The 13,716-nt window shown below is 42.3% G+C and overlaps 1 protein-coding gene across 1 annotated transcript in view; it reads left to right on the forward strand.

The window, feature by feature from the left end:
• The window catches only part of LOC138261625 (SCO-spondin-like), a 1,514,343-nt gene that overhangs the window by 78,525 nt on the left and 1,422,102 nt on the right, over nucleotides 1-13,716 (forward strand). The window contains exons 12-14 of the mRNA XM_069210750.1: nucleotides 3,745-3,985; nucleotides 10,724-10,862; nucleotides 12,207-12,333. Coding sequence (XP_069066851.1) covers nucleotides 3,745-3,985; nucleotides 10,724-10,862; nucleotides 12,207-12,333 — 507 coding nt within the window. The remainder of the gene's footprint in view (nucleotides 1-3,744; nucleotides 3,986-10,723; nucleotides 10,863-12,206; nucleotides 12,334-13,716) is intronic.

The raw sequence follows: 13,716 nt of genomic DNA on the forward strand, positions 1-13,716 counted from the left end.
GCAACAGTGAAACACGAATTTGGCAGTATGTAGGACATGTAAAACACACCAGTACATGTCCTACCTTTTACATACACTGCACCCTGCCCATGTGACTACCTAGGGCCTACCTTAGGGGTGCCTTACATGCAGTAAAAGGAAGGTTTGGGCCTGGCAAGTGAGTACACTTGCAAAGTCGAACTGGCAGTTTAAAACTGCACAGCCAGACATTGCAGTGGCAGGTCGGAGCCATGTTTATAGGGCTACTAACGTGGGTGGCATAACCAGTGCTGGAGGCCCACTAGTAGCATTTGATTTACAGGCCCTGGGCACCTCTAGTGCACTTTATTAGGGACTTACCAGTAAATCAGATATGCCAATCATGGATACACCAATCACCAATACAATTTACATAGGGAGCACTTGCTCTTCAGCACTGATGAGCAGTGGAAAGTGTGCAGAGACAATAAACCAGCAAAAATAGAGTCCAGTATACCATAAAACAGGAGATCAGAAGGCAAAAAGATAGGGGAGACACGCCAAAAAGCTGCCAGGTCTAACACCGACCATTCCCGATCGACCTATTAAACCAGACAAATTACTATAAAAACCAAGTGTTTCATACACTTTACAATATACTCCGGAGTCTTAGACCTCGCAGGACCCTTATACCAACAACCATGTGGACAATTTTTTAGCACAAAGCGCCACACACATGTGAAGTTCGACGACTTCCCTACTTTCAAACTTCGGAGTACGCAATCTCCTTCAACAACTTCATTTGGAGTACACAAACTCCCTAAACCCTCACAAACATCACAGTTCACCTGTGATTTGCATAAGCTGTGCAATTGCAAAACATATTCCATTCACACTGTCACTAGAACGCCGAGAACATCCTCAAACAATCATTGGCAAGCTCCAAGGTTCTGGGAAAGCCATTCTGAGTTCTTAGGGGCACATTTTTTCTCCTTTACCAAATCTACGAATTATTTTCTCTTTAGGGGACTAATCATTACACTTCTACCATCTTTGGGGACCTGTTATTTCACACTTGCTTTCACTAGAATGGTAAAATGCAAATCGACTTATGGTGATGGGCTGTTAAGGAGACAAACCATGTACCAGGCTTTTATGATGGGCTCTTAAGGAGACTAACCATAATACTCTGCTACCATCTATGTTAGTGCATTTGACCTTATTTGGGTTCTTATCTTTAATTTATAAGGGGACCGTCAGAGGTTCGATGGACCTTTTGACTGCACTTAGAGTAGTTTCCACCATCAGCCTCTATTTCAGTAGAAATCAATAACTATATCAATCAATAGAGTCAATAATCTTTGGAGTCAGTAAGTTCCACGCACCATGACCCCTTTGGCCATGAATAACCACACCTTTATGTAAAATTTGAATGTTTAATTACCTATATTAACAATGCTAATATCACGTAACTTAATCTCAAAATCAAATGATAAACATACAGAAACAATACCGGTTGCCCAAATCTTCTGAAGAATCTCAATTTAATCAATGCATGGCTCACTAAGCATTCTAGAGTTACAGTACAAATCATTAACAAGAACAACTGTGCAATGGAAATAGCATACATTTAGCTTCAGCAAAGAAGTGACATTAACTGTTGTTAATAATTAGCAAACATCTTCTGCGAGCCTCCTAGCTAACCTTCTGATTGGAATAGCATGTTTGGGCTTCATGCAAAACAATTTAGTCAACGCAAATTTGGAAAACATCTAGCTATGGCTCTATCAAAATTAGCAGTTGGTACCTAAAAACAAAAGCAAATCACATTGAGAACAACAACATTTTATTATACCTTACCGCAGTATGGATCAGCAAACTGCAATAGTCTTCGTCAATAGGACATCTGTTTGGTCAGCATCGGGACTTAGCAATAAAGTTCAAGATATAAATGCCTCAGAAACGGGAATAATCGGAATGCCACTTCTCAGTAAAAGATTTAGGAAAGAGTGAGATCTCTCCTCTCGGTGCAGTCAGGCTAAGTTAAAATTCCATTGGGCTTCTTCCCACTTTGCTATTGGTCAAAGAATCGTACGTTTACATTTAATCCAATGAAAATAGGACCTCAAATCTAAGATATATCTAAACTGTCTTTCACTTGTCGATGATTGGCTCCTCTTCTCCTGTTCCCATCGTCGGGTTCGTCAGGTAACAATTTTGTACCTCCTTGTACTCCAGTCAGTGCATCCATTGTTAGCTCCTGGGAACTCTACATTGTAACAGTAGCTGATACAGCGTATTCTAGCAGGCAGTTCTCAAGGGAAAGAAAATCAGTTACTAGCATTTGGTCAACACAGAGCAAAATTACAAATCTATTTCTCTACGCAGCCATTTTGTGTGAATCATTTCAGAAATGCAACTTATCATGAGGCTGTGCAACTAGGCCCAAGACCTTGCTAACTTAAGGCCTACGATTTATAAAGCAAATACATGATATATGATCATTAATATAACATACTACTACATTCACCTGAACATGAGCACAAGATTTCATATTAATGAGCAATTAATAAGGACACTTAGTGATTACTGATGGTCACTCAAATAGGCACATTTTCAAAGTTGTGTATTATTTTCTATATTATGTCATTGTCTATGCAGATTCAACATTCAGAATACATGAATATTTTATTAGTAAAATTCAGCGTTAACACATCTCTGCCACTATATCGTCTCAAAATGCAGCACAATATAAGCACATGCATCTCCATTATAGCTGTTGCAGGGCATACATTTGTATATGAACAACGCTAGGTGCTCATGCATCTATATTATGAAGAGGTGTGTAAAGATTTTCACCAGTGAAAATGCCTGTTCAGCTGCATCAACTTCGGCTCCACATTAGCTGCACATGATAGCCTTCAGCATTGAGTAGTAAGAGCAAAATTTCTACTATGCCAGATACACAAGCAGTGTTACTACAGGGGGGCACAAACATCTGCACTGCCCTAGGAGCACAGACCAATTGTTCCAACTCTCCTGGACAAACATGCTGCACAAACACCTGCATAATCGTAGCTGGAGCAGAATACCTGCACAGTCATTTGCATTGTAGTTGCTGAGTATTCAGATGCTCCCTGTTCATTTACATGCCTTGTTAACATGCCTTGTCGAGTCCAGCAGACATTGACTCACGTTTGTCTCCCTAGTATCTTCTTCAGATGTATCTCTAATTCAGCCGTGCATAGATTCAGACGTCAGACATATTTCCTTCAGGCTGCACACGAACCTCAGAAGTGCTTTAAGCCACAGTTATTTTACTGACAGTCTCAGCAAATCAAAGAGTGTAATAAATAATGATTCTCTTTCCAACTCGCTCCCTCGCACACCAACTCTCTGGTCCCATAACCCCCATCTCACTCAGTCATCCACACTTTCAGTCTCTCATCTCTTCGCTCCATAAAACATTCGCTTCTTTGGTTAGTCCTTCAGCCGCTCATCCCCTTTAATTATCCCTTCCATGTCTTCTTTCCAATCTCACATCGTACTCCGTTCATTTATTCCCTATTGAGTTATTATGAGCTACTTTCATACTTTCTTCTTTTCCTGTATTCCAAAGTCGTCTTTGTGTGCCCAGTGGTCTGGGTATCCAGTGCTACGAGGTGTTGTTTGCTGTAGTTGATTCTGGGATTAGGTCTGGTAGTTCCAGGCTGAACCATTAATGCTGTGTGTGACCTTGGGCATTTCTCTGGTACGAACTGAATGCCCTGTGTGATATCGTTTCAGGGAAGCAGTGTGGAAGTGGCAAGGAGTACTCCGACTGCCTTTCCTCTTGCCCTGCCAGCTGTGCCACGGTTGGCACCTCCGAACAGGGGCCATGTCGCGACGACTGTGTGAGCGGCTGCGAGTGCCCCCCAGGGTTCTACCTGGAGGATGGGGTTTGTGTGAACGAGGTGGAGTGCCCTTGTTACCACCGGCGCCAGAAGTACCCGCCGGGGGCTGTCACCCGGCAGAAGTGCAACCAATGGTAAGACATTACTGGGGCCTGGGGCCTACACTACTTCCCCTGTAGTAGGTATGGGTGCCTCACGGGTCCAGATAAAGAAGTATTGTAACCTGTTTTACACAAAAACAACAAGGCTAGCAGCAAGAATACTGATCGATGGTAGCACTGCAGTCCAAGTGTCAATGGGCCTGTGGATGTAAGTGCACTCCAAAAATACTACCGTTCAATCAGACGTTCAATCATAGTCGACACAAATCTTGAGCCCCAAGCAGGATTAAATCATGTGTTTTCATTAGTGTGCTTTGAAAGACTATCAGTCATGAGTCGCAGCTGATTCAGGTAGTGTTTAGGATTAAATATTTTTATTAAGTTGAATTAATGTTTAATGGAACAATACACTCATTTCTTCCAGAACCACAGTAGCTTGGTAGTAATGCATTGATCCGGGACCCGCGCCACCAGTCACCGGCGTGTCTGCGGCCCGATCTCTGCCTGTGTTGACAAGCCGATGGCGGAGCTCCGAGAGTCTGCTACCGCCCGGTCGCCATCTAGGACACGCCCCCGATAGCTTTTAAAGGCACAGTGTATGCCTTTATTTTAATTTATTATTAAATAGCTTTTATTTCGCTTGGGCTCTCAAGCTCAGTAACACATATCAGGCTATGTGCCGATCTAATGTGCTTGGAAAGCAGAGACTGCTGTTTAATTTGTGCCGGCGCTTATCCCTCAACACTGGCAACTATTTAATACAGTCTGCCACGTGCTGATGTTGTGGTCTATGCTTGAGCAGTGCTTATCACTAAAGTGCTTAATGTACTTCAAAAATCTAATAAAATCAATGAGTCCTGGCCATCCGTTCAGCTTGTGGTGACCTGGAGACAGTGCTTAATTTGTGTTGGTTTCCAGTGCTGGGCACCGGCACTTCTTTTTAAGCACCGGCACTTATTTTTCTGTTTCAATTATTTACTGCAAGCTAAAGACACTTATAGGAAAGATGGATGAAAGAGAAAAAAACGGAAAAGCGTCACAAAGGCAGAAGCATAAAGGTGCACGAGTGAGCTGGGGGGGTAGGGAGTGGCCGTAAAGAGGCTCGAGATGAGTTCAGTATCACGCTGCCTCAGTATTCCGAGCTCGCACATTTAACTGCAGCAGCCGCGTGCTTCACAGGAGGGCTGTGGGCACCGGCACGCTTTTATTTACAAATTAAGCACTGCCTGGAGTAGTGCAAAGCATCACATGTATTGTACGATGCTTAGTATTTAGTGCTGGCAGGGACAAAGAGAAGTATCAAGCACGGTGGTCTCATGAGAAACACCACGGGCCTTAGCACTTTTTTTTTTTTTTAATTAAGCACTAGAAGAGACTAGCTATGGCAGAAGATGAGTCTGATAGTCGGCTAAACTACCTTTTAGTCCGGGGTACTCAAGCCTTGGCAGAGCCTGCTGAGAGACGACGGACCTTCCCGCTGACTGCTTTATGGGTCATCCTCAGAGTCTTACAAGGAGTCTCAGGCAACCATGCCACGCCTGCAGTAATGTGGTCTCGAGCTTGTGCCTGTAGATTGAGTGCACACATCTTTTCTGGGCCTGTTATAACCTGGAAATACAATACACGAGATGACCCCCGAAAGAACACTGGTCTGTGGAGTAACATGTATCTTATGTCGGTGGTAGATCCTGATTATCTTGACTGTCCAGTGTGCAAGGTCTCAATCACATGACCCCTGCAAATATTCCAGTGATCGCCCATATGTATGTCTTATATTTGGAGAGGATCTTCCCACGTTCTTTGAGCCACCTGTTCCTGTAAACCATACCCATTGATTGACTCATGTAGCTTCTTTCACGGTTTGCCATGAGGCAGCGCTATGACCTTGATATGGCCCTGCCTAGTTCTATACAAAACGGCAGAGCTGGCACCATCATCGGACACACACAGACATTTGCAAGAGTTAAATGGAAGTAAAATGCTTTCATTCACTGCTTAATTTGTAAATAAACACGCGCTGGTGCCCAAAGCCCTCCTCTTAAACCCCCTGCTGCTGCAATTAAATGTGGGAACACGGAATACTGAGGCAGCGTAATCCTGAAGCCATCTCGGGCTCCTTCAATCCGTTTACAGCCACTCATTGTCCCTTCAGCTCACTCTTAGAGCTTTCTGCTTTCTCCCTTTGTGACGCTTTTTCGTTTTTCTCTTCCCCCGTATTTCCAACATGTGTCTTTTGCTCACAGTAAAAGCTTAAGGCAAAACAATAAGTGGCGGTGCCTCGCACCGGAAACAACAAATACAAATTAAGCACTGCTTTCATCCCAGGAGTCATTTATTCGAGCTTGAAGGCTACATTGCTAGTGGGTCTTCTTCTCAAAATACGTATAAAAAGGGTTTAGCAGGACTGAAACACATTTTATTTATTTAGTCACGGTATAATGTAGACTTTTAAATGTGTTAAAGATTATTAGTTTTAAATATTTTAATTTTGAATTCTAAGTTCAATTATGCTGCTATATGTGAAAGAGACACATTTGACTTACAATAGGTGAAACCTATATCTAATTGTTCTCTATACATTTATATTTGTGATCCTATTAATTATATTTGTTGTTTTGAAAGTCTGGAGGCTGCTTCAAAGCGCTGATAAAAACTGAATAGGATCGAAATCTCATGCATCATGACACAGTTAGTTAGTTAGAATTAGATTCTCTGGACGTGTTCGGTGACTCTTTATCCAACCATCCTGTCTTTCCTCGTACTAATCATAATGTCCCAAGGCGCTGTTGACTGCTGATACACAACACATCATACCTAGAGTTACAAATGAACCGAATAAAGCATTCAGTCCTTGTTTTATGTTCTTATTCAATTAATGATCCAAACTCCATTGGCATAAATCCGACATGTCTCAATAGTGTGCATTGAACAATTGATCCCTCAGTATTCCATTGCCGGCATCACATCCAACGGCACTCGATGTATCTAATTTTCCGACAGTACACGTCTCATGTTGACCACTAGTAGATCAGGTTTTGACCTTGTTTGCAGAGACCGCACTGTTGCAGTCCATTTCGCCTTTTGCCCCTCCATGCTAGGGAAAGCAGCGCCAGGTCGATTTGTACTTTAGGGTGAGTGTGGTCTCTCAAATACAAAAGGTATTGGCACAGGAAAGGTGCCCTTTTCTCAGCAAAAATAGGATTTTGCTATGTTTTACACCAGTGTGCATCAAGAGGGCATTACTTCTGTGTAAACTGGGCAGGCCAGTCTTTGTGTAAAAAAAATACTTATCTACTAAAATAACCAGATTAGACTGTGCATCAAAAATGATGCTTCTTCGAAGCAGACACAAACATTCCACACAATGCATATGTGCTGCATTTGTTTCAGAACTTGTCTAGGAATAGGAATTTGTATTGGAATAGTATGATTCCCGTAGAAATCTTATGCTAGACATCATAACAATAAGCCTGAGTGAAATTTAAATTACGCCTGCAGAATTCGCATAATTTTGGTAATTTCTCATTACTTTTGAAACACTAAATTCCTGATAATGCACCATTACACCACTTCATGTAATTACTCTCTATTTGCAGTAAAAAGTTACCAAGAACGTGCCATTCATGGTAATTTTGTTTTACCACAAATGACCGTGAACAAGAGAATGTGAGAATCTGTTGTTTGAAGTGCTTTTGTTTTTGGCAGGAGGGAGTGTTGGAGTTGCCAGGCAGGTTACAGCAGGTTACCAGGGATGTTGCATGGAGGCCCAGTATGGCTTACAACAGTTTTACAGGCAGATCTTCCTTCTGGGCTATAGCCTGTGTTTTGCGGTGCATACTGGGTGCCAAAGTACACACTACTAAGGCCCTCATTATGACTGACCTATAGCAGTGACCCATGGACCACCTGCAGTAGACATTCTGAGTACTGCAACATTCGGACCTCCACTTACTGGTTCTGAAAATACTACATCAGGCCAACTTTAATTATGCTGCAGGAAAATGGAAATGATTCTGCAGTATGGTTCACATTTTGTGATAGCATTACTTGTTACAGTTTGCCTGCACAGTGCTTGTGCTGTGCTTGTGAAATATCTTCTAGTTAAAAAAAAAAGAAAATATTGAAAGGGACTTACAGCCTGCCCCCCTACTTACCATTTGTAGGCATGCAGGTCACTCTCAATATCTGGCTTCTTATTGGTCAGCAGCATCAAGGGCACGTCATTTAGGTTCACTTCCTCTTTTCCTCTTGTCTGGCTGTTCCTTGGCTTCTGGACCAAGTACTGTTTCTGGTTGACGCCATTGGCTGGTCGTTAGTGTCCTTCCACTAGCCTCATGGTTTTTCGAGGTACTTACTTTTCATTTACGTTTCACACTTCATAGAGATGAGAGGTGGAGGCAGCAGGGCATTTAGAATTAGACGAAAGACTGCGCCAGAAAAGTCGTCTTTTATTTACAGATGTTACTGTCGCTCAGTGTAATGGTATTCAGTGTACTTATCTTAAAGGGATGGAAGTCTGAGTTGACCTAGCCATGATTCAAATTTGTTAATTACACAATACTTCATGCAGTTCTCACCAGCCAGAGTTTAAATCATTGAGCTTTGCAGAAAGCGCCTTGGAGCATATAGCTCTCTTGTGCAAGTCTGCAGAATTCAAACAATTGCGTCCTAATTGGTATGTTGCATCGATGCAATTCATTCATGTAATATTAAGCGCTGGAACACGGACTATGACTACAAGTGGATTATGAGGATAGGGTAAATCAAAGGCAATTAAGTTGATGGGAGTAACATACTAGCCTAGTCCTTATACCACTCCCTTAGGACACCCACTTAAGCGAAGCATCACAATCAAAAGAGAAAAGATACATATCACGAAAGGCGAACGAAGCACCTTTAAGAGATTATAGCTATTACACTCTAGTGCTAAGTAGTCCGAGAAGCAAAGAGAAATATAGGAAACCATCTTAACACGGTTGAGAACCAGCAAAAAACAATGCAGTTAGTGGGAGGAAACCAGTCCTCCTTCACGACATAAACAAAAGCCTTATCATAGAAACTAAAGGGAATGCACAACATACAAGCAGTTCCAGCCGAAGATCTAATGCAAGGAGTGGACGGTTGAAGGGGGCGCATCCGCGTTACTCGCTGACCCAGTTTGGACTTGAAAACTCGTTGTTTTTGTACCCGCTTTGCGCTCTATTTTACTATAAAACTTGGGGCTCCCATGCCATTATATTATGGCCATAAATCTGATTTTCTTTTTTTTTAAACTGAGTTTTCGTATTAGCCAATAATTATTACAATTGAGTCGATTGAAAGGTCCCACTGTTGCTTCTTCACAGCCGCGTCACTCTCCAGTACATGTTTTTTATTTAGAGGAGGAGTGAGAGGCAATCTGTTCGTTGGCTACCTATGGTTTTACGTTTCTGCTGGCAGGGATTTCCATGCTACTTTATCTAGCCACTCAAAATAAGCATTGGCAAAGCCAATAGGTTTCACCTTTAAGAAATATATTTGCTTTGTTAAGTTTTTTTTTACATGTTGCACAACAGTTGTGCTGCTGTGGAACTCGGCTTAAAGTAAATAAAAAACACTATGACGCAGTCAAAACAGCTCATGTCATAGCGCTTTTTTTCAATAGTTTAAGCCAAGTTATACAGCACCATGTAAAAAAACATTGACACAGCCAATAGATGTTCCTTAGGTGAAACCTATTGGCTTTGCCAATGCTTGTTTATTTTGTAACCTTTTAACACTGCCTGGGCATAGGTTTTATTTCATTAGTACCAGTTTAGCACCCAGATATAGCAAAGCAACAGAAAGGTGACCATTCAAACTTTGCAAAGGGCCTTCCACAGTATGGCAACATGTGTTGCTGTGTTTTAGTAACCTAAGGACTATTTGAGCTAGAACTATTTTTTGTTAAAATTTGCAGATATCACTGCAGATGATGGATCATGTACCAAATGTGGCAAATCCGTAATTATGTGGAAATGCTGCTGCCACAAAATGGCATAATTCCAGTGGCCCTGGCCATTAGGGACCAATGACATGAGGTGCTCTTATCTTGTCCTGGGGTATAGCGCCTAGCAGTGCGGTGCAGGAGGTGTGAGAGATAGCGCTTAGCACTTACGTTTTTTTCATCCAAGTCAGTGGCATTCGGCTTGTGCAACAAGGAGGACCATGTCGAGGTTTTTAGCCACACGGGGCCATATCCCGATTGCTTCATTGAAGAGGACTGGAAGAAGTTTTGACCCGAGACCTGAGGAACACTACAGAGAAACAAACTGCAGTGAAAGGTCGATCCTTCATTGTGTCTTCCAGAAGATCCAACAGTTTGATACAATCAACAATCCATTTTCACCGCTACAATTTCACATGTAAATAATTAGGCAATGTATTTTTTCTCTATAAAGTTCTCTTTAGCTTAAATTTGTCAATCCTAATTAGATAAAATAAAATGTCTTTCTCTATACAGCTCTCCTTGAATTAGGTCCCCATCGTATTGATTTTGGCGTTCTTAATACGATGACACAGTATTTCTTTCAACCTGAAGTTACAGAGTTGCATTCCAGTGGCGTCGACAAAACCCTTCATTCTTCTATGGTCGACGCCATGTGAGCCAATAGAGTAGGGCCCTAATAATGTCTCTTCTTTACAGTGACAGGACGCGCCACATACATATTGCAATATTACTATTGGAAGCAGGTGAGTTTGGTTGTGATCCTCAGAGGATGTCACCCATGTGCCCCTTTCTTTTGCCCACAGTGTTTGCCAAGGTGGGCGCTGGCAGTGCTCCCGTGAGAAGTGCGCAGCGGAGTGTTTCTTACTGGGGGATCCCCACTACGTCACCTTTGACCGGAAGAGATACTCGTTCCAGGGGACATGCAACTACATCCTGGTGCAGGTACGACAAAGATTATCGATCAACAAGTTAATGTACAAATAAATAGATGAAATCACAGTTTTCCTGACTGGAAGTGCGCTCTTCACCATCCGCACGGTAACGGCGTCCATCTTACATTCACTAAAGCGTTACATTGGGGTCTTGAGAATCACAAATTGATCCTTTGTAGCTTCCTAAGTAGTGGAGAACAACATACAGAAAACGGTACTTCGAAGCTATAAATGTCATTTTTTGTCGGGTGCGACCTGAAGGTTTTGTCCCTGGTAAGACATGCGATATTACCACACTTGTATCATTGGATGTGGTTAAAGGGCAGCACTTTAAATTATCGATGGGGTCAGCAACGCGCGTTGTCAAGAACTACAGTCCTAACACCGGCCTAAATTGGGGAAGGTTTTGGTTGTTGTGGGTGTTTGTGGTGCGTTGTAACGAGTTTGATACATTTCTTTGTCGTGTGGAGGATATTGCTTCCATATCACTCAAAGTCTGGATTTTATTATCCCAAGAGGACAGTTCTCAATTTGTGTAAAAAAAAAAAAAAAAAACGTTTTTTTACATGCCGCAGTTGTGTAGCTTTGTAGCACGGAAAACATTAGGCCCTTACTATTACCCATGTCGACGGTGCTTGTTTTATCAACCTAGTGAGGATGATGAAAGCATACAACCACAACCCCGTGATTTTTTTCAAACATATGCATTAGACATTAATTATTTAAAAGAAATAACACGTAAAAATCCTGCTGTGTAAAGGTGGTGTGCATATGTTTGCAAAAAATGTAATCACAAAAATGACCCTTCGCCAAAAAAAAAATTACAATCAGACTTGGAATGAAAGCAGAGGTTGGCCTACCAGCTCCGACACCGAGGAACACTTCTTTCAAGCTGGATGTGCACATGTGCAAGAGCTTAAATCCATCACTCATAAGAGATCCAATAGCTCACACATTGTCCTATGATGTAGGCCGTGGTAAGAGGAAAAAAGCGAATTGCACTTAACAGACCAGTGGATGAACAGGGCTGACTGAAAGTCCCTCTTTTTGTACATCTTTGTATGTATATGTAGTTTGATTTTTTATTGGAAAGTATACACTTGGTGTTACACTTGGTGTTACAGTGCTAAAGCCATCTATCTCTAGGCCAGACCTAAAAATACTCAACAATGTTTAACTCACCTCCTACGTCACAAGTCACGATATTAGAAATGTTTTGCCTGATTTTTGCACATGTATCTCATTGACACATTCCATATTTTCCTTTGAGTTTTTTTTTAGCTAACGTGTCTTGAAAGGATTGTCGTTGTTCTCATTTTTAAAATGAATTTTGTTACTATGTCTGTGTGTTTAGGATTTCGTGGAGGGAAAGTTACTGATTACAGCAGAGAACACGGTGTGTGGGAGTACAGGAGAAGTGAACTGCCTGCGCGCCATCACGATTAATGTGCACAATACATCCGTCCGTCTTAAAACAACAGGCAAGTGCGAGAACCGAAGGCCTTCACCACAGTGTGCACATACCCCACACACTTGGCCGCGGTCAGAGAATCTCACCGCAGACTGCACTAGTCGCTGCATTACACACATCACATGGCCAGCGCAAAATATTTAGGACAAGATTTACTCATTTTTCATACAGTGCAGCACAACAACAACATTTGCTTACCTGCATTGCACAAGAGGGAAACAGCTCAGTACAGTGTCTAAGCAGACAGCCCTGCAGCTGGTGTCATCCCCTATGATGGTGCACAAAAAGGATGCCCTGCACAATGTGCAGCCTCACAGAGTGGTGCCTAGAATAGAACTTGTACTGGAGGCACACCCTTCCGGTACAAAGTCCTATGTGTACTCAAACTCAGAAGGTTCCCACCTTTGGATGTGCGCTATGCACCGTGGCACACGTGCATCAGTGTTTGAAGATATCAGCAAATACGGTCTGACTGTCTTAGTAGAGCTAGTTTTGCATCAAAACCTACGGGTGTTTGTGTTAATCTCCCTCAGTAATGCCTCCTTGAGGCAAAGCAGCACAAAGCAGTACAAAGCAATGTTTTTGTGCCGTGAAAAGTCCACCTTTCCAGGACAAAGTGCTTTCTGAGCTAAATACGGGCAATAAATGCAGGCCTTCATCTTATTTAAAAATGTTACTATGGAATATTAGAGGGTGTGCACATGCGTGTGCCTATATTTGCGTGTGTGTGTGATCTGTAAACCTTCTTCTAGAAGCTGTGTTGTCATCTTGCTTTGCCAACATGCCGAACGTGTTGACTGGAATGTGTCATGAGCTGATGGTTAGATGGAGTAGGTTTCTTTTGAGACCTTTGGCACAGCAGCCGAAGGGGCTGAAATGTAGTGGAGGGTATCTGGTTGAATAATGCACCTAGGGCCAGATGTAGCAAGCTGTTTGCATGACGCAAACTTCGAAAATCGCAGTTTGCGCCATGCAAACGGCCTAACGCGATGCACATTCACGAATTGTGAGTCGATACCGACTCGCAATTTGTGAATGCGACTCGCAAATAGGAAGGGGTGTTCCCTTTCTATTTGCGACTCGCATTGCAATTCAGAATTGCTTTGTGACCGCGAATGCAGTCGCAAAGCAACTCGCAGTTACCACCAGTGTCACACTGGTGGTAACTCATTCGGAAAAGGGTTTGTGAATGTCGACAAAAATATTTTTTCAGAGCACGAAAAAATGAAACCAAATGGTTTCGGAAGTTTTTTCATTTTGCAACTCGTTTTCCTTTAAGGAAAACAGGCTGCAAAATGAAAAAAAAAAACTGCTTTATTTAAAAAGCAGTCACAGACATGGAGGTCTGCTGACTTCAGCAGGCCACCATCCCTGTGAGTGCAGAGACTCGCTA

The sequence above is a fragment of the Pleurodeles waltl genome, chromosome 10 (genome assembly GCF_031143425.1).
Source record: "Pleurodeles waltl isolate 20211129_DDA chromosome 10, aPleWal1.hap1.20221129, whole genome shotgun sequence".
In the NCBI taxonomy this organism is placed as follows: Eukaryota; Metazoa; Chordata; class Amphibia; order Caudata; family Salamandridae; genus Pleurodeles; species Pleurodeles waltl.